The following is a 26,008-nucleotide window of genomic DNA, read 5'->3' as shown; positions in this document are numbered from 1 at the left end:
ATTTTGATGAAATGATACGCGATATGCAAATTTGGATGTGATTTTCGTTATCAGTAGCCAAAAATCTATAAGGAACACCCAACAGTGTTCAAGAAGCAAAAACTTTGTTGTGCAGTGTTATTACAGTATTTATTATTATCTTACTCAGAGTTTTGTAAACTTTAAGAACTCATTATGTATATACTTAAAATATGGTATGCATTGTGTAATGGTTAAGGTGACATTATATGAAGAGGTAGTACCCAAAGTAACGTCAGTAAGGATGTTTTCTGTTACCTACTTTCAACTCCCAACTCTTAATATTTTTCCACACTGTTTTACATTATTAATATTAAAATATATTAATATTACACAATTGCAGGGCACAGCTGAATTTAGATATATTAATATTACAATCTCTGTGGTACATAGATGACTAGAAACACTGGGTTCAGGCTATAGTAATATTACAGTCTCTATCGTTTGTAGATGGCTACAGACTAGATTGCTATTACGACCTATAAAGTGCACACATTACCAGTAACACTGAATTCAGATTACATGAATATTAATATTTTTAAAGTATACAGGTGACTAGCAACACTATATTCAGACTATTATAATTAGTCTGTAGAATATACAAATGGCTAGAAACACTGAAATTACAGTATATTAAAACTCCAGTCTCTAGGGGTGTAAGATGGCTAAAACTGCATTCATACTTTATATCAATATCATAACATATAATGAGCACAGACAACTATTAATGTTGCAATCATACCTCTACGATACACATATTAATAATACTGATTTCAGTCTAGGATATACAGACAACTGGCAACACTGGATTCAGACTATATTAATATTAGTCTCTATGGTACACATGTCTGGCAATAATGAATTCCAACTAATTAGCATACAATTAAATATACATATTCCTGCTGATCTCCCAGAACTTATTATTATGTCCTTATATCTGGAAAGGACTGTAATAACAAGAGAATAACTACCAACTGGTTTTCATTAATATCTGTTATCAAATTGATAAATATTACACAGCAGACCAACTGCATTAATGTTAAAGATTTTTTTTCACCAGACATGAAATTGAAAAAAAGTCTATAATGTAAAGGCTTAATGCATTTTTGATTAGCCATACCTTCTGCTGTGGACTACAATTTTCCTTATTCAAAGATCATCAACACACCATGGGTCAATAAAACAAAAATTAACCATTAAGCCTCTTACAAATGTGAAATGTATATAATATCCATGAGGTATTGGATGGATGGATCCTACCAGTAATTCTTCAGTTAGTGTAAGGAAGTTATTAATTTTTAAATAAAAATATGTATTTCAAAAAATTTCAATGATACCTATCTTCCTTAATTTTAAACACTTATGAAATACATTTAATTTTGGCAGGTGGTTAATTCTGCCAAATGGCAGAAATTTAATAAAACTTAAGATATATAGTCATATTATCTTCAATAACACTGGTAAGAAAGATACTAAAGGTATGATCAATCTACTGTTTCAGACTTCTTGGTTAGACGGATTCTGGTGATTATCATCTTTTACTAGAAATGTTGGGCTACAATACATGAGAAAAGACATCATTTAAGAGAAATTAAATTATTTATTTTATTTAGGTTTCTTATAAAAATATTTTGTATATTAACACTCAAAACTAAGAATTTTATTACACTGTTTTTGTCTGTCACTCAATCCATAGACAAACACTGAAATTACTGGTGAAAGTATGTGAATGAAATAAAATCCAATATGGAAGAAAATTTATGTTGCAATATGTCAGCATCTATCTAGCTATCAGTCATGTTACAAGCCTATCTCACTTTCTATGACTACATTTTCAGTCACTTTGGTCAACTCATAATCCTGACAAATGTGGTGAACAACAGAAATGTCAAGCTTCAAATATTTTCCTTCCCATAAAAAATTAATGAAACAAATATCAATAAAACACAAAAAGTAATGTTCTGTTCACTGACATAAAATAAAAATGAAAGTGTAATGTGCTGCTGAGAGTGATGAAGTGACAATAATGTCTGTTGAAAGTTGAGAAATGAAAGATTTACATTTACACCATTATTTCTGCAAAACACATACAACTGAATGAAAAAAAAAGTGTTACAAATTACTCTTGGAGAAGGTTAAAGAACAATTATTCAAAAATTTGTTCAAGATTTTATAAAAACACCTCAAGCATCTATGTATAAATATAGCAACTCACAGAAGTAACAAGTGTCTCCAGTATATCCTGTCCCAGAACAGTTACACTTAACTTCATTATTCTTGAGATAGCAATGTCCTCCATGTTCACATGCAGATGGGTTCTTACAGAGATCCACCAACTGACAATTATCCATAGACACCTTTCCTGGTGCATGTTTTGTCCCCACAACCGTGCGTGGATCTATCCACTTTCCTTGAATGTAAATGTCTCGCAAGCAACCAATCAGGCCTATAAAGGAAAAAGATCAGTTTCATGGGTTAAGTGCAAATATTTAGAAAGCAATTAAAAGTCTAATATACATTTTACCACAAATAAAATACATCACAAAATCTTTAGAAATAATAAGTTTAGTTGATTGTACATTATTCATTTAAATAAACTTTATTGTTAACATATAAAATTGTTATCCAATATAATGCACTGATTTTCTACAATGCACAATAAAGATTTCCAAATAACTATAAAACCTCATCACTCTTGTATGAGAACAGCTTTTCTTAAAATGATTGATTTGATTGACATTGATGTAAAAGTTTAGATCTTGCCAGAAATGAATCAGTTAGGTTTAGTGGAAATAATAAAGCTTCACGGAATAAAAAGAACTGAAGATATTAAGAACTGAAATAAAGTTATAATCCAGTAACATGATTACACTAATTTCTCTTTCTACTCCTTATTACAGTTTTTTGAACATTCAGTACTTATTCTAAACTCATCTCTTTCACAGACAATCAATGAAGTAGCTGTTTAGATGTACCGACTAACTTGTGAAGTAACTATTTTGTTTGAACTAGACGTATTTGTAAAAGAGAGGATTAGCATCAGTTAGATGGATTAATCTACCTGTGAAGTCGACATTTGATATTAAATAAGTGGAGTAACTAATTCTGGAATAAAAGTCAAACTTTATCTAATTAAAACAATACAAGAAAAAACTATAAATTAAGAAAATAAACATCAAAACTAATCATTTTTATTTTATCACCCTAGAGCCCCTCAAACTTACTCTCTGGGAAAATATTGCACTAAAAATTAGTAAAATGTATGTAAAATATTTCTTTGGAGAAAAAGGTGGAGGTCCTTGATACAAAACCTTTTAACCTTTGACTTACCATTGCCAAGAACAAAATTTACTGGTTGCACATAAACAATGTATATATATATTTTTTTTTTGTATCAACAGACAAAATTATATCCTGTAATACTTCTTGTGTGAACAACAGAAGTAGTGAAAAAAGTTTAAAAGATGTTATTACCTAAAGATGATTATTGTCAGAACTTTTGTATTGAAACATTTTGTAATATATGTAACTATAGTGTAAACCATTACAAAATAATACGCATTAATTGAGATCACAGTCTATTCATTGGTTGCCTATGCATCATTTAGTTCAAGTTACAACATTGTGAACCATTTTAAGACTGCATGACATATTTTACCTTCCTACACATATCTTGATCCAATTACAAAGATCCATACGACTGGGGAATATCATGTTACAACATAATGCATAATGTTTGTGCAAGAATGACTGTAGGATCAATAGCATTTAACAGTGATATTCTGATAGCTTGGCCTTGATGTTATGGTAGACAAATTGAAATGACTTTCATTAATATGTGAATGGTTGGCACATGCATATTATTTAAAACTTAATAAATAATTAAATCAACATTTCATATTTAAACAGTTTTAAAAACTTTATTGAAGCTGTCAACAGCTTCCACTTTAAAAACACACTCTACATACACATTGTTTCAATGTTCCCCCATCTCTTCTTCAAGAGTTATTTGCAATACACAATAATTTACTTTTTGCCATATTAAAATTATTACTTAAATAATTCCTTGGTCGACCTTTATAATACTTCAAACTAAATATCAATACCCTAACTTGATGGCTTTCATCTCTCTTTAATGCTTCATTTTGTTTTGTTTTTAATTATAATTTTTCCTAATAACAGTGTAGGCTGTGTTGCTTTTACATGTTCTGCCATAGCTGAGTTTTCTCTTTTATTATTTCTTATGGAATTTTTATGGTCCTGTAAACTGTTGTTTAAATTCCTTTTAGGTTGACCAATATAAATACACCCACATTTACATTTTATTTTATAAGTCCCAGTTTTATCTTCTAATTTTATCATTATATTCCCTAACATTTTCTTAATCTTATTTATAGGTTTAAATACAGTTTTATAGCTTTTTAAAAGCTTTAAATAACTAACCTGTTAATCTTGAAATATAAGGTATACTTACAGCGTATTTCTTCAATAGTAGTTCCTAATATAGTATTTTGTAACTAACATTAAATCTTTGCTAAGTTTCTTAAATGCTTTATCTACTATATTTAATTCAAATCCTCTTTAAACAACCACATATTCAATTAATAACAACTTATTACTTAAATCTCCCAATCTTGAACATATTTTTAAAATTCTGTAAACGTGTGTATAAAATGCTGAATTTTTTTTTGTTTTTATATAATATGAAGCAACCAACAGCCTAAATTTTATAAAATTGGAAATATCAGTTTATAGAAAACTCTTTGCCACACCTGTCATCTGCAACTGAACACAAGGTGCAGCAGGAGGTGCTATATACCACTGACACCTGCAGAATGCTGCTGCCCTGTTCTCAACTAAGTGGTATGATTCATCACTAAGAAGGACAGGCCTCCATGGTTCATCATCCCTGCACTAGGAGAAAGAAGGAAAACACATTGGAAAGTCTAGAGGACTCTATTATTACAAACAGTGCACAGGGGTGACCACAATACCCTATTTTGAAAAGCAAAGCTAACACCTCAACAACAGTCATTCAATCAAAACCTAGCAGCATCTGTAATTTTACATCAGAGCCAAAGTAGGAAAAGTCTCAATGCTATGTAGCATCAGAGATGGGCAGCAATCTTCATCTGTTTTACTCATGTTAGTCCATGAGCATATGGTCCAGGACAAACATACTTATGAGGCAAAAAACCACCAGACAGAACTACTATCAGTCCAATAGAATAATCCATCTCTATGGTGAACAAAACCCAACCCTGTGACATACGTATTTAGGCATAGTTGACAATGGAATGAAAACATACAACCAATAGTTGGTGGCACCTATACTTATACATCAGGTCCATAATAGTAAAGGGTATAACATAGTTGACATCAAACATTGTCACAGGATGGTCAGTGCTGTTTAATAAAATGAATAAGTGGTCAAACACCATTTGCCACAGAGAGGGATCCAGAATACACGAGTCAAAAAGAGTCCCTGAAAAAGTAAGAAAAGTTGGAAAAAGAAACCTCTCAGAATTCCAAAATACAAAAATTGAAATAAATAGCAAAGATAAACTAAGTGTGCAGTATAAAGAAAAACACTGATAAATCCATGAACAAAAGCCAGTACATCTGAATGGTACAACTGTCAACTGAAAAGCAATTAACATGTGTAAATGTAAAGAGAGCACTGATTACAAAACGGGTCATGTTACACTCCTATTGGCAGATGGCTGCTGCATGATTATTTACGTGTGGATATGCAGACGTGGGAGGCTAGTGGCAAGCATTGAACATTTGTGTCCCACATTTGTACTAACTGTTGAATCCTTTTATGTAATATGTATATTAAAACCTTACCTATTTTTGGATTTTTTGGATTCCCAGCAAAAAACACTTCATCTAGGAATTCAAGAGGGAGTGTGTATGTTGCAAGAACAGCCTTTTGGTAGTCCACAATCAGGTGAATCTCCCTAAATGAGATTAAATATAATTTTAAAATATTAAAGTAGTATACCTTCATTGCATAGCATAGTAATACCTGTTCAAAAAATAATACAAGAATTAATACATGCTGTAAATGAAGAAAGTGAAGATTTTAAAAGACAAGGTAATAAATTAGTATTAAACCATATTATAATCAAAACTACAAATTACTAAGCATCTAAGCCAGCAGTTCTTGACCTGTGGTCTGTGGAAAGGCTGCATAGTTGTGAAAGTGGCAGCACAATGTTTAAAATTAGAGGTGGTACACCAATCATAGAAAAAAATAGTTGTGAAAGTGGCAGCACAATGTTTAAAACTAGAGGTGGTACACCAATCATAGAAAAAAATAGTTGTGAAAGTGGCAGCACAATGTTTAAAACTAGAGGTGGTGCACCAATAATAGAAAACATTTAAGGTGGTTTGTGAAAAAAAACAATAGAAGTTTGAGAACTACTGATTTAAACTTGTCTAAATGTTAACTGACTAAAATGTAGACCAGCTTATTTTTAAACTGTATTAAGTTGTATTTTATTGTTGCATTCAGGTAGCATAGATTGTGATTAAACATACTAGGTAGTTCTGGGTTGTTTTAATCAGACAAAAAGATAACATTTGACTCTATTTTCAAGATCTAGACTGCCACACCAGATTCAAAAGCATGACATTCAACATGCAGTTAATTTTCAAATGTAAAATAATGTAGCAATGAAACATGCTTTAAAATGTTCTAGACGTGTTTGTGAATGTGAAGTTTTAAGTATGGTAATTGGTCCAGGCTGGAAAAGGGAAGAACTTATTCGAAGATATTGCAATTGATTTGACCTACCAGTTGAATTGGAGATTTGTCAACTGATGACAGAGCTTACAACAAAACATTAGAAAAAACTGACACAAAAACATAATTAACTTCAAAAAAGGGGGATTGAAATCACATAAAAAATTATTAGTTTCAATATTTCATGAAACTAGTAGGACAGTAAACCCCAAAGATGAAGTGTTGTAATTGAAGCCGATACATGACATGTTACAAGATAATTTCTATAGCATTCTCAAATTTAAAATGTTATTTCTACAATAAGAGTAAATATAAAAAGGATAGTATAATGCTCAGTATAGTACCACCATAGTATAATCCACAAAGATTTCATAATCTCATATTTTCATGACGGCCATGCAACTCACTACTGAGACCACTTGTTGGGCATTTCCTACCCTGTTTAGTACTTTTTTTTGGTATGGTCTTAAACTTATGATCAGCTAGTATTTAGGCTAATTTCATAATGTTCACATTTTCCCTATTAAATGCTAAAAGAAAATTTTTTTTCCCTTTTCTTATTTTCATCTTTCAAAGCTTTACTCAAATAAGTGGTTGAGTTTAACAATGCAAAATGCATATTTTTTCTTTATGTTCATTGGCCTTAAAATTTTGGCCAGCAGTGCATTTTGTGTAAGTTCTTTTAATTGGCCACAACAGAAAGCTCTTGGAATGCAAACTTACTGTATGTAGCTATATAATTACTGCACTTTTAAAATATAAAAAAACAACACATATTCATACGAAGCATTTATTAAAACACCTTAGAATCAAAATTCTATCGTTAGTAATCTAGAGGTAGAAAACAAGCAAAATAATAAATAGACCAGAAATATACTTTGTGATAAATAATAAGTAAAGAATTTGAATACAAAAAAGTAGAAAAATGGAAAATTAAATGTTTGTAGTGCAAATAGATTACTTAAATTAAAAAAAGATTTAAGTCAAATGCAAAATGTATATTACTTAGATGGAAGAATAATTTTTATGCATAACTTATATCATGCTTGGCTGCTGAGAGAAATCAGGTTGGAGAGAGAAACTGGATGTTGTTGTTCTGTTGTGTTGACAGATATCAGGGTAAAAAAGGGTTTGTAACTTTTCTTCCAGATTTATAAAAATACTCATGTTTAAATGTTCATATTTTAAGATGACATTTAGCTTTACCAAAATAAGGAGCCTTACAGTTTCTGCACATGTACAAGACAAGATTTGAACAATGGGCAATCAGCAAATGATTTCTGTAGCAGAAAAATGTTTTAACCTGAAATTAGATTTGAAAACTTTTTAGATCAATTTGAGGACAGAAAGAATTACACAATCTTTGAAACTATTTCATGATAAAGAAGCTCTGTCTTCCAAAATATGGTAAGCATGTATTATAAGGGTAGTTTGGAAATATATATATCTTAAGTAGGTTGGGAAACACATTAGTTAAGAATGATTACTGTTCTATGAAACGTAAGTTTAAACTATACATAAGTATCTAATTTATATAGTCTATACATAAATAAAAGGATTTAAAAACAAACCAGTATTTATGGCAACATTATCACTAATTTACACTAATTAGTGCTGTCAAAAATTTGAAACTTTCTTTGTTAATGCATTTTGAACATTTTAAACAAAATCTACCCTTTGTTACAGCCCTAACCTACTTAACTATGATTGAAGTGGATGACAAAAGTTTATATACCCGCCATCATATTTAACTCCCACTTGGTGCCACTGGTGATCGTTTAAATTTTTTCCTGCTTTAATTATCCATTTGTCTCGTGGATTTGTCTTATCCGATACAATGCTGAAAATCAAAATTTCTTCTGCCAAGCGGATCTAGAATAACAGAAATCATGAAATGCTGATTCAGAGTTTATTGCGAGTATGTAGACATATTATTTCAGTTAAATGAAATTCTATTATTTACAGTTCTTCAGAAGATCATAAAAATAGACAAGTTTATTTCTAACAGCAAAAACTTTATTCAAGATAGATAGAAAGAAAAAATTTATACCACATTCCTTTATTGTAAAACACAGGAAAATCAAAACTGAATCCCACATTGTTATAAGTGCTTGTTTATTATTATTACATCAAATCCTCTTGAATGTTAATCAATTTAAATATTTTACTGCAAGTTAGCAAGACTTTTAAATCACAATGACCAAGTTAACGTACAAGACTTTTGTGTCAAACATATATATGATTTTTTTAACACAAGGACTACACCAGATATGTACATGGTCCTGTAATTTTTTTAAAAATCAGTACAAAGTAATTCCTTATCTCATCACCAAAAACACTTAGTGAAAAAAGATTCACAAAGCCCAGTATACCAATTAAGTCAGTAGATATTGTTGGGTTAAACTGTCTTTTGTCTTCTGCTAATTCCAACCTTCACATAACAATATAGTACACAACAAAGCAAAAAACAATAGACTGAACTTCCCAATATGGTGTTCTATAGGGTTAGATAATAGCTGTAGCTCGTATCATTTTGTATATTTATTTGAAACAAAATATATTTATAGCTTTAAAAGTTTAATGACAATAAGTATATCTTGCCATAATTAATTTTTTAGACACATACCATAAATTTAACATTAATATTAAACATATCCAAAATGAAACACATTCAGACCTATAAAAGTTCATGGAGGAGCTGTCTAGTTTTTCAATATACCTCATTGCTCAAGATTGGATTATCATAACTATCACGTTACATTCTCTCCAACTTCTACAGCAATGAATCAGACTTAGATTTATCCTTCCTAGTTTAAAGTATAAATTAACAGATAATTTATATTCATACTCACTTCCCAATAACCTAGACCCTTCTCAGTTTTGATGTAAGCACTTGCAATGACAGCTTCATACTGCTTGGTCTTGAACTCTAGTGACAACTGCAAGTGTTTACGACTTGGCTGTTCCAGAGCCAGATGCGACTCCAAGAAAGGAAATGTCATGGGAATCACTGTAACAGGTTCACACCCATATTCTGGTGGGAAAATACTGTGATATTTGACAGCATTATCACCTTCATGAAGACCATATAGAATATTCTTCTCATTGAAATAAACAGTCTTTAAACATCCAATAAACTTCAGTCTTGTGGGCAGACCTAACATATAATGGTAGATTTAAAATTCACAAATTAAAAAAAAATTAATGAATTTCATCTGTATTTATTCAATCAAAGTATATACAAGTCTGAACAAATAGTTAATTATTTAAATTTTAAATAAACTTTCTTAAACTCTTTAAATTAAACTCTTTATTAAAAAAAATAGATTAATGGAATCATTAGTTTTAAAAGAAGACTGTTATGAAACAACACTCTCGCCACTAAATTCTGTAATGAAGATGCTTCTGATAAATGTCTTCTCTCCTACTGTATGTCCAACATCATGTAAGAAGTTATTAACTTTTGGAGAATAACAATAAATTGGTGGTGGTCAATAAAATGGGACACAGCATAGCCCAGTAGTTAGAGCACTACACTCATAATCTGAGGGCCATGGGTTCAAACCTACATTACACAAAATATGATCGCCCTTTCAGTCATGAGGGCAATATTATGTGACACTCAATTCCACTATTTGTTGATAAAAGAGAAGTCCAAGAGTTTGCAACAGGTGGTGATGGCAGGCTGCCTTCCCTCTAGTCTTACACTGCTCAATTAGGGATTGCTAGTGCCCATCCAAACATTAAAACCAAAACACTAAATAGATAATTTGAAATGATTTTACCAAATACAAAACAGTATACCAATCAAACTTTTTCAATCATTAACCATTTACATCATGGGCACGCTGTTTTGTACACATAATGACCTTTTACAGCACTACATTCAAAATCTGATTAAATACTTTATTATCAAAGTACATTGATAAACTTAAAATAAAACTGTAGTTTATAATTCATATTTTTTATATTGTTTAAGATTTTACTTCTCAATTTCAAAAAAGAATTGTTTAAAACATTTCCATTTTTCTATGTGAAATGATGCATCTGAGCATAGAAATCTCAACAAAAGAATTTTTACTTCAATAATAGGCTACCAACTAATCAGAAACAAATGATATATAATTTCAAGCAAAACATGAATAATTTGCTAAAATATAAATTATATATTCCAAAACCACCATAAAAACCTCTTCCCTCTCTCTCTGACTTTTGACATTATTTGCCAAACAACCTTATAAGGCTGAGAGGCATACTTAAAACAAACAGGTTTTCCACTATGTAAAGCTTATTACAGCTATTTGATTTCATTGTCCAAAGAATAATAGTCTATCTATCATTGTTATTTAGTGATAAGAATATAATAAAGTACAGATATTATCCTCAGTCAACTATGTTATAAATATAATAAACACACTTCTAATTAGTCAGCTATGATATAAATATAATAAACACTTCTAATTAGTCAGCTGTGATAAGAATATTAAAAACTAAACTAACACAGAAGAGTAAGCAAATATGTCAAATCTATCACTTTCTAATAACTACGTTATTCTAAAAACAGCTTCATTAGGTTTATGTTTATAGTAAAGTGCATTACATCACCATTGCATCTTTACTTTGCAGTTTAATTTTATTATTATTATTATTTTTACAAATTCAGCAAGTTGGTTTTAAAATTTGGTTATGAAAATTCTAAGTTCGTTATTATCAACTATAAAAATATACTTTCTTAACAACAATACCTTTGGCTCCCACTGGAGCAGCTCCAATAAAAAGTTCAGGGTCAAGATGCAAATGATGATTCTTTCCAAAAATTTCTATTTCTTCTGAAAATGTTCTGTCTAGCATCACATACACTTTCTTTCCATGATGTAACACTGTGACATTGTGCCACCTGAAACAAAAGCACATTTTTTATTATATAATGTTATTGTTGTTTTCCAAATAAACCTTCAATTTTCATTTTGTCTCTAACATAACAACTGTAATAGTTTCTTTTAGATTCTGACTTTATTGAGAATTTGTCTTCTGCTTATAAGCCTAGGTACATTTAATGCACAGCAAGTACGTAACATATTATTACACTGCAGGTCTTTCCAAAGTTGACTGATCAGATACACCTGATGACAATAATACCATCAATCTCTGAAGTTTTGGTGTACACTACAGAAGAGTATGACCCATAGTATCAACAGGAATGCTACCTGTTCCCTCATCCTCCAGTGTATACCACAGCAAAATAAAGTATGTAACAAAAGTTTGAGACGATGGTTGTAAATGAATCCCTCTAAGAATACAAATAAGAACTTATTCTACAGCTACATCTATTTCCAGGTTAACAGCAAAACAATAACATTCAAACTTACTGAACAGCCAGCACTCTCATTTCTAATAACTTTGCAAATAGATAAATTACCATACCATTTTACACCATAATGACCTAGCAAATGTCATACTGTAAAATTATGGTCTAGCTATAATAAATCTTTCATATTTTCACATATGTCAGAAAAAAACAACAAAAAACATTTCTTCAGAAGACTACTTGTTCATACTTACGTACCTCTACCAATTAAATAAGTACGACACAGTGCTTAAACTGGAGAATTCTAACAGCAGTGTGCCCACTTTACATAATAATTTACAAGATAATTAATCAAAGATTTACATTAGTATAAATTTAAATAACACAAGCTTAAATTAAGTATGGGGTGAATATTATTCAATTTATTTTTAAAACTTGGAGAAATATTTATTTCAACATAACTTGTTCATTATTCATTTCTTGTCACAACATGTGCAATTTTGTCTGTACATATAGATATGAATACATACACACACTCACAAAAATAAATATCTATCTAAGAAAGATCTATCATGAACATAAATACCCGTAAGGAAATTTTGTCAATGCCAATGATGTAACACTAGCACACTTGATAACTAGTGCTATCTATTCTCTGGTATGCACTACGGATCAGTGAGGTAGGTGATAATTGCATGCTTGTTAACAGTTAGGTAATATGTTCTTTGATATGCACTGCAGGACAGGTAGGTACGTAGTGCTTGCATACTTGATATTAGTAAGGAAACATGTTCTATGATATACATTACAACTACAGGACACTCAGGTAACCTGTTCTTTGATATAAAATAAAGGAGAGTGAGGTATATTGTATATGCATACTCAATAACAGTAAAATAATGTGCTTTCTAATATACTTATCACGGAAAAACAATTGAATCAACACGTTATGGTGTAAATGTCTTTTCTAAGCCAGCAAAGCATGATTATAATTAAATATAACTGTCATAAGACATTAATGAAATGTTTACGTTACATTTTTTGCTCAGTACCTTAGTGTTTTTCAAGAAGTAAAACAGTGTATAGTAGTATTTTAGCTATTATGTCTGACATATCCATTCCTAACAATGTGTTAATGAATACAGAACTCAGACTTGTTGGAACACAACCAACACAGCAATGGATAAAATATCATTTCATCATTTCAGAATTTCTAGGAAATATTCAATTTTTTCTGATTGTCTAATAACTCTCATTTTTCACTTTCAAAAAAAACAAAACAAAAACAGCAGCAGTTGTATAATTCCACACTGACCTGCATTTTATTCATAATTATGTCTGATAAAAGTAACTATCTTCCCACAAATAGTAGTTGCAGATAAGAAAAATTACAATCTTGGACATTTCTGCTTATTCTTTTTTTGTCCCCTACATATGGCACTTGCAGTTACAGATTGTGCACCTGTATTTTACAAGTAATTTTGTTGTTGACGGTATTGTTTGAAAGGTTGTTTCATATGTCATTAAAGATAATATATGATACATTTATTATTTTTTTTCCCATTACATAATAAAACTAACATGTAATGCAATCTTACATACACAGGATAACTGCATGCTGAAGTATATTCAGTTGAATATACTCCAGTTTTGGACCACGTTTAAGTCTTTGTAAGATGGAGCACAAACAACATTACATTTGGCAAACAGTAAGCAACATAAAATAGCAAGATAATCATGAGTTACTGAAATCAATGTCATGGTGAGACAAGTAGGCCTAATTCAAAAATTAAGAATTTATTTTAACTTCTCTGTTTGTGTAATACACAATAAAATAAGTAATTTTTCCAAGAGCATATCTTTGTGCTCTTGTCATCATTGCAGATGAATATTACAAAGAGAATGAAACATTGTAAAAGAAAAATGTTTTGAACAGCTAAAAGTAAGACAAGTTTTGTGTTGGAATTGGTGGCAACTGCCTTTTGTAGAAAAATTGTAGAGGATGCCATTTCAATTCTTCCATCTTCAAGACCAGAAAATGCAAGACAGAAGACTTTCAAAACATTGCCCTCTACAACTGTTTTTTTTTACAACTGGCATTTGCCACCCATTTCAGTGTACTCATAATGAATACTTTGCCAAAACAATATCAAAGAAGAAAAGTTTCATCCAAAAATGGCAAACAAATGTTAGTTGTGAAATTTTATAAAAAATAAACATTAATCTAAAATAAAGAATAATTTATTTAATTTGTTTAGAGGGTCTGTAAATGTTTAGCACAGGAAATTCAAATTGCAATACATGCAAAAGAGGTTTATCCGAACTCAACATGTTGGACAAAGAAAGTTTAAAAGACGCTAAAAAAAAAGATTGTGTTCATTATTACTAATAACGTCTGACTAAAGCAATTTCTCAAGTGGGATCACATGACTACAACATTAAATGGAAAGTACACAAAAATCATGAAATGAGTCCTTGTGACTATAGCTTCTAAACAAAAAGATACAAAATTAACTGCTAACTACTTTTGGTTAGAGCAACCTGAGTGTTGATCACAAAGTAAGTTAGTGTTAATTCAGCATTAAAAGATCACACAAAAGTAACTATTAATGACATCTGGTCAAAGAAAGGTACAGATGTCAGGTAAGACAGTGCATCATTACAAAAAATTCATTAAAAACAGTATGTTATTGTAACAAATATTATAAAAATACAAAAAAAAACTGTTACTGCAACAAATGACTTGACTGTTAATATAGGCTTCTAAGTTTATTCTTTGAGTGTTTTGTGATCTAATAATATTTTTATATATTAACTATGCCTCATAATAGAAAATTTAAAACTAAGCAGAATGAATAAAACACCAACATAGAAATATATATCTGTATTGTGTTCATGACACAACAAAACTTAAACCTTTTACCTTTTATCATCTACATAATCTCCTAATGTAATATTTACAGGTCCATCACCAAAGTTTATCTCAAAGTAAACAGAACCTCCAGCTATACTTAAAGCCATGTAGTTTGCACGAGGATGTTCTCCTGTTCCATACATAAGGACACCATCACGAACATAACTCTAAAATATAAAACATAAAAAACACACTTGCACTATATCTTATACAGTAAAGAATTCTTAAGTTCAGTGTACAATTTCTTTTTAATATAAACCCGCAATATCACACAACCAACAAGTTGCATACTGGTGCATTACTTCTTTTGCTGAAAGCTTTTAGTTTAATAATAATGTTTATTAAACAAGTGTTAGCCACTAATTCACAATTATTATACAAATGCCTTTATCAACTGTTTCCGAGCCATCACAGTGAAAACAAATATGAGTGGGCTGAGATTCTTCTACAGTACATGTCTCTGACTTGTTAGCGATAAATTTGAACAATAAATAAATAGCACACAATCCACTTGTTTTGAAAGAACATATTCAAAATACATCAAATATATGTTCAAAAAGTCTTTAGTTGGTAATTTTCTTTTCTTATTAAAAATCTACAAAGGTTGATTTAATTATTTTAGAATGCAACTGGCAAGATGAATTATTTTTCTCTACTCTTGTCACAATAGTATCAATAAGTAATTCAATTGTTACACCATGTGTTACCACAATTGTATTCTGAACTATAAACAGTTGTCTCCTTTGTTGTCAAAGGACACACACACAGACAGGTTTATTTGCTTCAGAATACCCTTTGACTAAGCAAATTATTTCTGCTTATCTCAGTTAACTGTAAAAGAGTTTAAAATATTGCCCTTTATGGCTAAAGTGACAGTCAGACAGTCTAACTTTACTTTCATTAACTTAACTTTATCTGATTTCCTTTTTTTGTTGTCACAGTTGTATCCAGAGCATTAAATAAACATCTCCTTTTCACTGAAAGTCCACATAGGTTGTTTTAATTACTTTTCAACCCAGAAGACAATATAAATTATTTTTCCTACCTTTGTTGTTACAATATAACTATGAAACATGCTATAGATATCATATGTTCAAAAAATGTGAAGTTAGCTGATGTATAAGTTATCAGTCTAACTTTTTGTTTGCTGACTGAAATTTATTTGCTTGATACCTATATATATAAAAGCTTCACATGAAGGCTGTTTATTTGCAGTTACGTGTTTCATGCTTCACTGATCACACTGCATCATAAAATGGTGTGAAAATACAGAACATTAGAATGTTCGATTGTTGATGAAAACGTCAGTCATGTTATTTGTAAAGTTTTCATAAAATTATTCATACCACTATTTTAAAGGAATTTCATTTAATTCCAGCTTATATTTATGGATAAAATGTTTCTCCATAATTTTTCTGGTTTGCTCCCAGTCTTTTCCAACCTTATAGAATGGTATTACATTGAATTTCGGGTGTTTTTCCTTTGCACATTGGTCGAAATGTTTACTCAGTCCAATTTATCACAATTCTGGGTGATTTATCTGTTGTCTGTGGAAGGAAAACAACTGACATTTAGGTATTTATTTGAAGATAATTTATAACATATGTAATGTGTGGTACCCAAGTTTACCACAAGTTTGAAAATGCCTAGTTAAATTTGCAATAGAGAAGGCTATGCCAAAAATACAAGACCAATTAGAACTATCCATATTTATACCACAGGAAACTACACATTCATTGGTTACTGTGTAAGCACAGTAATATAAGAAACAAGATGTTCATAAGCACTTGTACACATTTACACCTATACTAACACTAAACTGATCACCCAAAAAGATAAATTGCATCCAAATACTTAAGTTTATTGGGTTGGATAGAACTTTGTACAGAGCCATATCATAAATATTATATTCCACTTTAAAAAATAGTTTAGACAGTTCTTTGTTGCAACCATCATACTATGGAAATTCCACACTACTGTGTTCTCAGAGCTGGACTTCAAATAGTTTCTGTAAAATGTATCCACTGACCAACTTTGTGGAACAAACCCTAGACTTACTACAAAGTCCTAACATAAACACTTTATAATACTTTAGACAATTGTTGTGGATACCAATATACCAACATGTTGATAAATCCTACCCCATTGTGCTTTCAACCCGAAATTTCTAGGGATTGCACATCAAGAGCTTGTTTGACATTGACAGTGTCAAATTAAACAAGGAACAGCAATTCATTGCTTTATATTTGGCAGGTTTATACTTTAGCCACTAACAGTAGATAAACATAAGAAATAGGTTTGAAAAACTAGAAGAAACTCTCACAAGTTACTTTAGAGCTTAGTGTTCCACACTGATAAAAGACAGACAATGCTATTCATTTTGTTTCTAAATCAGATCCCAACTGTAAAATTACTTTAGAAAATCAGTGTAAAAAGATGAAAAGCACAAAATCTTAGAAAGCATGCAGTCAGTATTACAATATCATACATTTTTTGAAAGTTTGCAGTCAGTATTACAATATCATACATTTTTTGAAAGTTTGCAGTCGGTATTACAATATCATACATTTTTTGAAAGTTTGCAGTCGGTATTACAATATTATACATTTTTTGAAAGTTTGCAGTCGGTATTACAATATTATACATTTTTTGAAAGTTTGTAGTCAGTATTACAATATTATACATTTTTTGAAAGTTTGTAGTCAGTATTACAATATCATACATTTTTTGAAAGTTTGCAGTCAGTATTACAATATTATACATTTTTGAAAGTTTGCAGTCAGTATTATAATATCATACATTTTATTTTGCACATTGCTAACTTTATTTTTGTTATACAACCTGGAGAATCAAGAAATAAGAGATAAGAGAGTTTAAACAAAAAAGTGTGATGTTTAGTTACAAGGTTATTTATTTTGCATTTGTTTCATGTTTATAAAAATAACTAAATTCATAAAAATAGAAACTTGGGTAAAATGAGAAGAGAAAAATAATCTTCCTAGGGTATACTAATGAGAAGTTTATGCATTACTCTATTTAATACAACAACATGAGATGCATGTGCACTTCTTAATTTTCAACTGGTGTTAGGATATTTCTAATGAGACAGTTCAAAGTTCAATGAAAAATTAATAAATAGATATATATATACTGTTATGAGATTTAAGCTATTTAGAATCAATATTTGTGTTTTCCTGTCACAATTTGCAGTTATTCTAGAACAAAAGAAAGGGTAATTTATATTTATTTCCTAATTTTTATGATGGATACAAGAAAAACATCATGAAAAAATCTGTAATTAAAAAATTTTAGCACGTAATTTAAAAATGTAATTTTGTACAAAAACCTTGTAGTGTTACCAATAACCTGCCAAAATTTGTGAAGACACACATACATTACAAAAAATTATAGCATGGTTACTGTCATGGATATATTTCTGATCACATGTTGGTGGATTCCATCCAGCCCATAATGAAAGGGTTAGCATTCATTTTTTACACATCAGTTCTTTGGCTGAACTTTATTTTTTGTAGATTAATGGATATGTTACCACATTGTCACATTTATATGACTTCCCAATTTTAGTCCTTACCAAAGAACATTTACTAAACTTTCATCCCTAGATATTTGTTTTTAATTTGGCTTGGGCATGGTTTGGGCCATAAAGATATTTTCCAAATGTCACACTTTATAAGTACAGTTGAAGATCTATTTACAACTCATATATACACTGATATTCTAATGCAGTTATTAATTTTGTGATATGAACCATTTAATGTTTTTATTATGGATTAGTGTTTATATATGGGTCATGAATACACACACACACACACACACACACACACAATAATAGTATTTTTTTATATTAACTATTTATTTACTCTTGTTGCATGTACAATGACAATGGTGCCACAATTGTTGTTGTTTTTTACCATTTAACACTTTTTATTGTTTATTATGGTGGACTTTATTGAGCATGTTTCCTATTCTACACATACTAATGCTAATTTCCCATTACTTTTGTTAATTAACAAAGAAATGGTTTTAATAATGGTACACATTCAACATTCAATATACCTGTGGGTGCAAAGTTTAAACATTTCTCCAGAGAACCCATCTTTCACTTTTGAGTAGTCCTCTCAATAAAAGATCAATAATCCCCCTCTTCTTGTTTGTATTATCAATATTGATGGTGATGTTTGGATTAGTCTTCAAAATGAAAAGCTTGATTCTCATATTCTTTAGTTCATGTAAGGTTGTCAGAGTTTCTATGAAACTAAAATGTTGAATTAAGTTTCCAATATGGTAAATAACTTTCTTGTTTTGTGGTATTCATTATTTGAGCAGTTTCACATAGGTGTTTTGCTCAAGTTGCAATTATGAATACTAAATCTCAAAGAATCACAATGGTTTCATACATCAACAGTAAAAAAGTAAAATGGTTTCTGAGTCAGTATAGCATTATCTTTCAAATTTAAGTTTCCATATTTTATACAAACTTTCACAATCATATTTTGTTCAAATGTACTTATGAAGAATAATCATTCAAGTATTGCTCTTTTATCTTAATCATTCACACTCAAACCAAGTGTGCAGTTAATTAATTTTTCAATAAAATTGTGTCAGTGAATGCACAGTTCACAAGCACCACAGAAATCGGTTATTATCAGATTCATACTCGAAACAATGAAAGCATAGCCTCACAAAACATGCCATTGGGGGAGGTCATTAAAATATTACAAACATGGCTTACAACAGTATGTAGTACACTTAAAACTACTAAAAACACTTAGCTATTTGGATATAAATATGAGAAATTATAGAATACATTTAAAGCAGTCTGGTTAAAATACCAATAATAAGTATTTAAATATGAAACCTGGAGAATTATAGGCTGCATTCAAAAACACCTGATTAAAACACAATCAGTATTTTCATATAAATCTGGAGAATTATAGGCTACATTCAAAGCTGCTTGGTTAAAAATACATAATTAATATTTTAATATAAAATTGGAAAATAATGACATGCAGCTGTAAAATGATTGGCCATATTCAGAGTCATCTGGATACAAGACAAAACTGGTATGATGTTATGGCCAGCTTCATATTTCCAAGTGCATTAATAGGAATCTATTAAATAAATCACACTTAAAAGTTTCTGGTGAAAATACATTTTATAGTCAGATACATAGCTGATGCATTATAGTTCTATGCCATCTTATCTAGTTCTAAGCTGATAAAAGGCTGCTAGGTGTAAGAAATCATTTGAAAAGAAAGTTATGTTTGTATCGCACAACTTGTTATTAAAATATGATCAACTGCTGAAAATAGATAAGATAATTGTTAGAACTTTCATAAACCTGCAAGATATTAATATAATAGCTTTTGTCCTACTTTGGATCATTTTAGTTGTCAATTTCTTCACTAGTCAAACTAAAACTTTACTTTTCTGTCATAAATACTCAAACAAAAAATTAAATGAATCCTCATAAAGCTGTATTTATGATGAAGAAAAAAATTAGTATGAAATACATGGAATTTTTTACAATCTCTGCATAATAAAGTTGTAATAAATTCTTTCTCAACATTAAAACACAATTCACTGTTTACAAATTAAAGTATTAGACTGTTACTCTCATACTAGTTGAGATCTACAAGCCCTTTATTTCAGTTTTTATTTAAATAGTAATCACACAACACTTTGAAATTCATTAAAATTCTACTTATCTCCCATTTCAATATGTTTTTTTTTGTTTTGTTTTTGTCATTCCATTTAGGGCAACACTTGTACTTGTAAAATTTTTTTTATATTAATTATCTATTTAAATACCTAAATATTTCATATATTAATAAAAAAAATGGAATTTTTCTGATTTTAACTCAATAAGCTCCTACAAAAGTAAATTACAATATGCAATTAATTATGGAGCAACAATTTGCACCTAAAGGAAACAAACATCCAACTTATGAGATGAAACAAACTTTTTACAGTAAAAGACACAATTTCAACACACAGATAAACATAGCATAACAGTGAGACTTATCTGCATTTCTATTTATGTTTCACTGAAACAAATAATCAAATATCATTTTCATGTTTTCACAAAATTATCATCAATTAAAAACTGAATGGCTATACAGATTCTCCTTCACAAATAATCAATAATTTGTCCTTATCTTACCTTGAACGTTATGCTGAATTTATTGACATCTGAATGAACCCTATCCTGCCAATCATAAACCCTATAACTTAAGTACGAATAGCCTCGAAGTGTGATGGTAGTCAAATCTGAAACCATATAAGAAAGTGAAATTACCCTAATTCCTTTTAAGAAAACAAATACCAGATTCATTTTTTAAGAAGTAAAAAAAAAGTTTTCCAAGTTAAACATAGGTTTAAAGGTGATAAACAAATGCATTCTACAAAAATATAAACAAATTTTTAAAAACAGGAAGAACAGCGAAATAAATTAGAATGAATTTTCTCCCCTCTGTCGTATATTTCAAATATTTAGATGATAACATCATCCAAAATTACTTCCCAAAGTTAGAAAAATTTCAAAAGAAAAATACTGACTGTTTTGTCCACATATCCAATCTTCATGACCTGTACCAAGGCAGTCGCAGGTTGTATGGGTGTAGTGATTGATACAACGTCCACTGTGAAGACAGCGATCATATCTGATACAAAGGTCAATACAGCCAATCTTGACATTTTCTGATGAGCTAACACTAACAAAGTTACTTATTTCTGATGAGCAACCAACTCGAATTTCTCCCAAACAACCCACAAAAGGTACATAATTGTATTTTTGGCCCCATATGGGTTTATTTTGATTGGTACCTAGAAAAAAAAAGCAGGTATAATTTGTTGTCATAGAACATAAAAGAATTTTTTAAAAATCCTGTTCATTAATAAGTCTTTGACACACAGTTTCATAATTCAAACATTTTACCTAATTCAAGAAAATGGTGATATTAAACAAACTTAAAAATACAGACTGCACTACATATTCAATAATGAAAAAAACACTGCTTATCTACACTGTAATATGTTCCTATTTAGCACATCTTTGGTAACAATGTTAGTTGTCCTCAGTTTTAGATGACACATATGCCTTTACACTTTTGATATTTTCTTATTTGCTGTTGTAACAATGTTATATCATTAAGCATAAAACAATGCTTTTAGCTCTGTATTCATAGTGTAGTAAACTCCAGTGTATAGTTGGAAAGAGATGTCTTGGATAATCACCTTATACTGGACTATGAACCCATTCCAGATAGATTATTTCAGTTATCCTATGGCATGTCCAGTTAAAATAATGTTGTGTGTTAACTTTGGTAAACTTTTTAAGTTCCATCTTCAACCATGGAAAATGTTTTAAACATGAAGTTTAACTGAAGAACTTAATCAGCCTGCCATCTGCAATTCATTTCTTGAAGATGATGGCTCACCAACTTCTGAACCCATGAAAACAGACCAACTGCTACCAGTATCACTTTTCATTGAGTAATACCATTGAACAACAAAAGATCATTAAAAAAAAAAAAATCAAGTGACTGTTCAACTGACCAATCTCCAAGGCACTTCAAGAATAGTGGTCCAGATGTCTGCTATTCCAAAACCATTTGAACAAAAATTAGCACTAACTAAAGTAAGCCTTATTTTATAGGAGTAGATGTTAATTATTAATTTTTTTTTGCAATAATTTTATATTATGAAAGTAAGTGCTTTGAATTTTAAAGAATTTTTATCGCCATTTTACAATTCAAAAAGTTTTGAAAATATTTTAAAAGTTTCTTTTATCAGTTTTTAAATTTTAAAGAGCAGACTGGAGGACTGAAACCATGTTTATGAACACAAAAGACAAATCTTACTCCAGAAAAAACCTTTTCAGTATTTGGATTCATGATAATAAATTTTTCTTAGGATTTCTTTGTTTCCTTAACTTGCATCCTTAATTTTACTGTTTCATACACTGGCAATTCTTTCAACACATTATCATCATGATCTCTGTTGAAAATAACGAACTTTTTACAAAACCTGTGATAAACCACTGATCTTTACATTTACACTCACACCATACACCTCATACTAAGTTCAATATAAAAAAACAAGAAAACTGAAAGAATCTGCAACAAACAGTGGTAAAACAACCACAGGCTTAAGAAACCTTCTACCCTGTAATTGTAGCCCTGGTAATTAAAATTCAAATTTTTTAAAAGGTTTCTTTCAAACAAAGTTGGACTAAAGCAGTTCAGTAAGCCTTTACAGATCAAAAATGTCATAGTGACTTTACCCTTTGTCAGAAAGTCCCTCACTGAACCTTTATGCAAAGCTAAGAAAAATCTGGTTTATATATTTACATTACACAAAACCTGAAAGTAACACTAGGCAAATTATTTTTTAACATGACTTCAAATAGAAAAATGATAATAGGAAAACAAATGGACTGAGTGACTCTTGTACTGTTAAAAATGTAATAAATGAAATCACATGCACCTGGTGTGAATATAAATACATTGATGAAACCAGTCACCCAATACACAAACATTTGGAAGAATACATCCATACCACTGTAAATCGTGATTCTAAAGAGGCCACTAACGAACACTAATGAAGCACGATACAGTAGATAAAATATCATTTAACATTAAGCTCTTCAGCAAAATATAAATTCTTTTAAATTTACATACTCTCTCCTTATACAATCTTATAAATCTAAAATGAATGGAAATACATTTTGTTCTTTGTAATTAATTTTTTGTGTTTTGTTTGAGGGTTTGCAGTTTTCTGTTGTTTAGTCATTCTAATCCAATTTTAATGTGCGAGCAATGACATTACTATTATCAAGTTAGTTTTTAACTGTTGTGTGTTTTCTTTTCACTTACAAGTTTGTATTTGTATGTCACACTTATCCTTGAGAAAGGTATGAGCTGAAACATTTAGTACAAAAAAAAACTTTGTTTAATGCAAGTGTTGTATTTTTTATAAACAAGACTTATGTTTAACTTTGAATTTTCTGTTCCACATCCCACCTTTTAAGACTTTTTATTGTTGCGTGTATTTTAAAGATCCCATTTGCATAAATTTTGTATTTTGATCTTGAAAAGTCATGTTTAAATTTCCTTTTTATGGATTTTTATCCTTTTTAACTTGATTGATATTACTGAACTTTCAGGTTTAATTCAGTTCTAGTTTACTTAGTAATTTTTCATTTTGTATGATAGACATTCGTGTTTCTTCCTAACTTTTGTATATTATTACCCTTTCTTATACATTCCCCAATATATTCTTGATATTGTCCCTATTCAAGCTCCTTTCTTCTTTTTTCAATTAATAATCATCATTACTCATTACAATTTTAGCATACAAATAATGATTAACTAATAGTTTCATTTTCATTATTATTAGTTTGTCTTTTAAACATGTTTATAGCATAAATTTAAATACAGAATTAATATCCCAGCATGTATCATTTATGACCAGTTTACCTTTTCAAAAGGTTTGTTTTTACTGTTTTATATTTTAATGGCTTTTTTTTTAACTTGTAATTTTGTTTTTAAATAGGCTGCATTCTTTGTTTTCATTTAAAAGGTTTTTGCATTACCTTAGTACACACACATGCCTTATGAAAATGCTCATAAGGCATGTCCTGTTTGAACAGTTTATTTAGTGTGTTACTATGTTGTGCCAACTCATGACGTTTGTGTCCAATGTAACCGAAGGTCACAAGTTTATTGCAATTTCTCCTGATTGCACTGTAACTTTTTCATCAGTATTAAAGCTAAATTAATATCCACTGGTGAATAAGTCTAAGATAAGGAAGACAAACGTTCCAATATAATGATAGAAGATATTAGAACCCACTGTAATTATTTCTTAGTTTTTTTAAAGTCCTAACCCATAGCATTCTAAATGATGATTTTTTTTTTGAAGGGTAAAACTCCACATTATATAAAAGTTGAGTAACTAAAGCTAAAAATGAGTCTAAACTAATTGAATGCTTTAAAGTATGATAATGTTTTTATGCAGATATTTACGATTAAAGTCCCCTGAGAGCCTCAAGATGTTTGTAAAAAAACATGATTTTACTTCCATTGTCATATCCAAATGATTTTATGCACAGAAAATATTTGGCTTACAGGTGCTCTGTGAATAAGTAAGATTTTAATTTTTACATTTTATTCTGTAAAATATCTTGTTTTGAAAAAAAAGCTTTGGAATACAATACAACATTGGCAAATGAACCAACTAGACATATCCAACATATCATCATCAAGAAATGAACTGACTGTTCCTGTAGAATTTATATAGTAATCATATATCTAATAATGTTGGATCATTACCGATAGATAACTATTAACAACCCCTGTAAATTCAATAGAAACCATCAAAAGTAGTAATACCTATCATATTATGAACTGTTAACATCTTGAAAATAATTTTAGAAATTATAACTAGATGGAAGGTATGACATGATTATTTTGTTATTGTATTTATGTTTAATTTATATCTCACTAGATGGCCCTAATATACTTTGTTGGGTAATTACAACTGAACCACATCAATTACTGAAAATGTTTATTTCAAAAAAAAACTTCATTTTGTCAAACTGAAATAAAAATGTATGTACAATTTTACAACACAAAATATAGAGGATCTTACTATTTCATTGCTACACCTTTCTCCACGTACCAAACAATATATATATTGTAACCAATGGCATACAGGTGTGATAAAAATATATTTATTAGTGCACGTTAAATAATAGCAAAAATTAACACACATCTAATTTGTTGTCCATACATACATGTTTATGTTATCTTTGTATTTCAATGTTCTTCTCAGTTAAGATATTTTACAATAAAAGAAGTCATAGCAATGAAACTACTTGCTGTAATTAGACATCTTATGAAAAATAGTTGTAGAAAATGGTTAAGATAACAATATAAATGCAAATATAAGCTAATAATATTTTCATCAATGATAAATAACATTCTGCATTTTT

General features: G+C 29.7%; 1 protein-coding gene across 10 annotated transcripts in view; it reads right to left on the bottom strand.

The window, feature by feature from the left end:
- The window catches only part of axo (axotactin), a 202,924-nt gene that overhangs the window by 102,974 nt on the left and 73,942 nt on the right, over window positions 1–26,008 (bottom strand). For all 10 annotated transcript variants that reach the window (XM_076473773.1, XM_076473775.1, XM_076473778.1 and 7 more), the window contains 8 exons: window positions 21,571–21,837; window positions 21,176–21,282; window positions 15,001–15,158; window positions 11,515–11,666; window positions 9,622–9,926; window positions 8,505–8,641; window positions 5,869–5,981; window positions 2,234–2,464 (listed from right to left, as the gene is read on the bottom strand). In XM_076473773.1, coding sequence (XP_076329888.1) covers window positions 2,234–2,464; window positions 5,869–5,981; window positions 8,505–8,641; window positions 9,622–9,926; window positions 11,515–11,666; window positions 15,001–15,158; window positions 21,176–21,282; window positions 21,571–21,837 — 1,470 coding nt within the window. The remainder of the gene's footprint in view (window positions 1–2,233; window positions 2,465–5,868; window positions 5,982–8,504; window positions 8,642–9,621; window positions 9,927–11,514; window positions 11,667–15,000; window positions 15,159–21,175; window positions 21,283–21,570; window positions 21,838–26,008) is intronic.

The sequence above is a fragment of the Tachypleus tridentatus genome, chromosome 12 (genome assembly GCF_004210375.1).
Source record: "Tachypleus tridentatus isolate NWPU-2018 chromosome 12, ASM421037v1, whole genome shotgun sequence".
NCBI lineage: Eukaryota > Metazoa > Arthropoda > Merostomata > Xiphosura > Limulidae > Tachypleus > Tachypleus tridentatus.
Note: the sequence above shows the minus strand (reverse complement) of the source record. Positions and strands in the feature narration are given on the sequence as shown.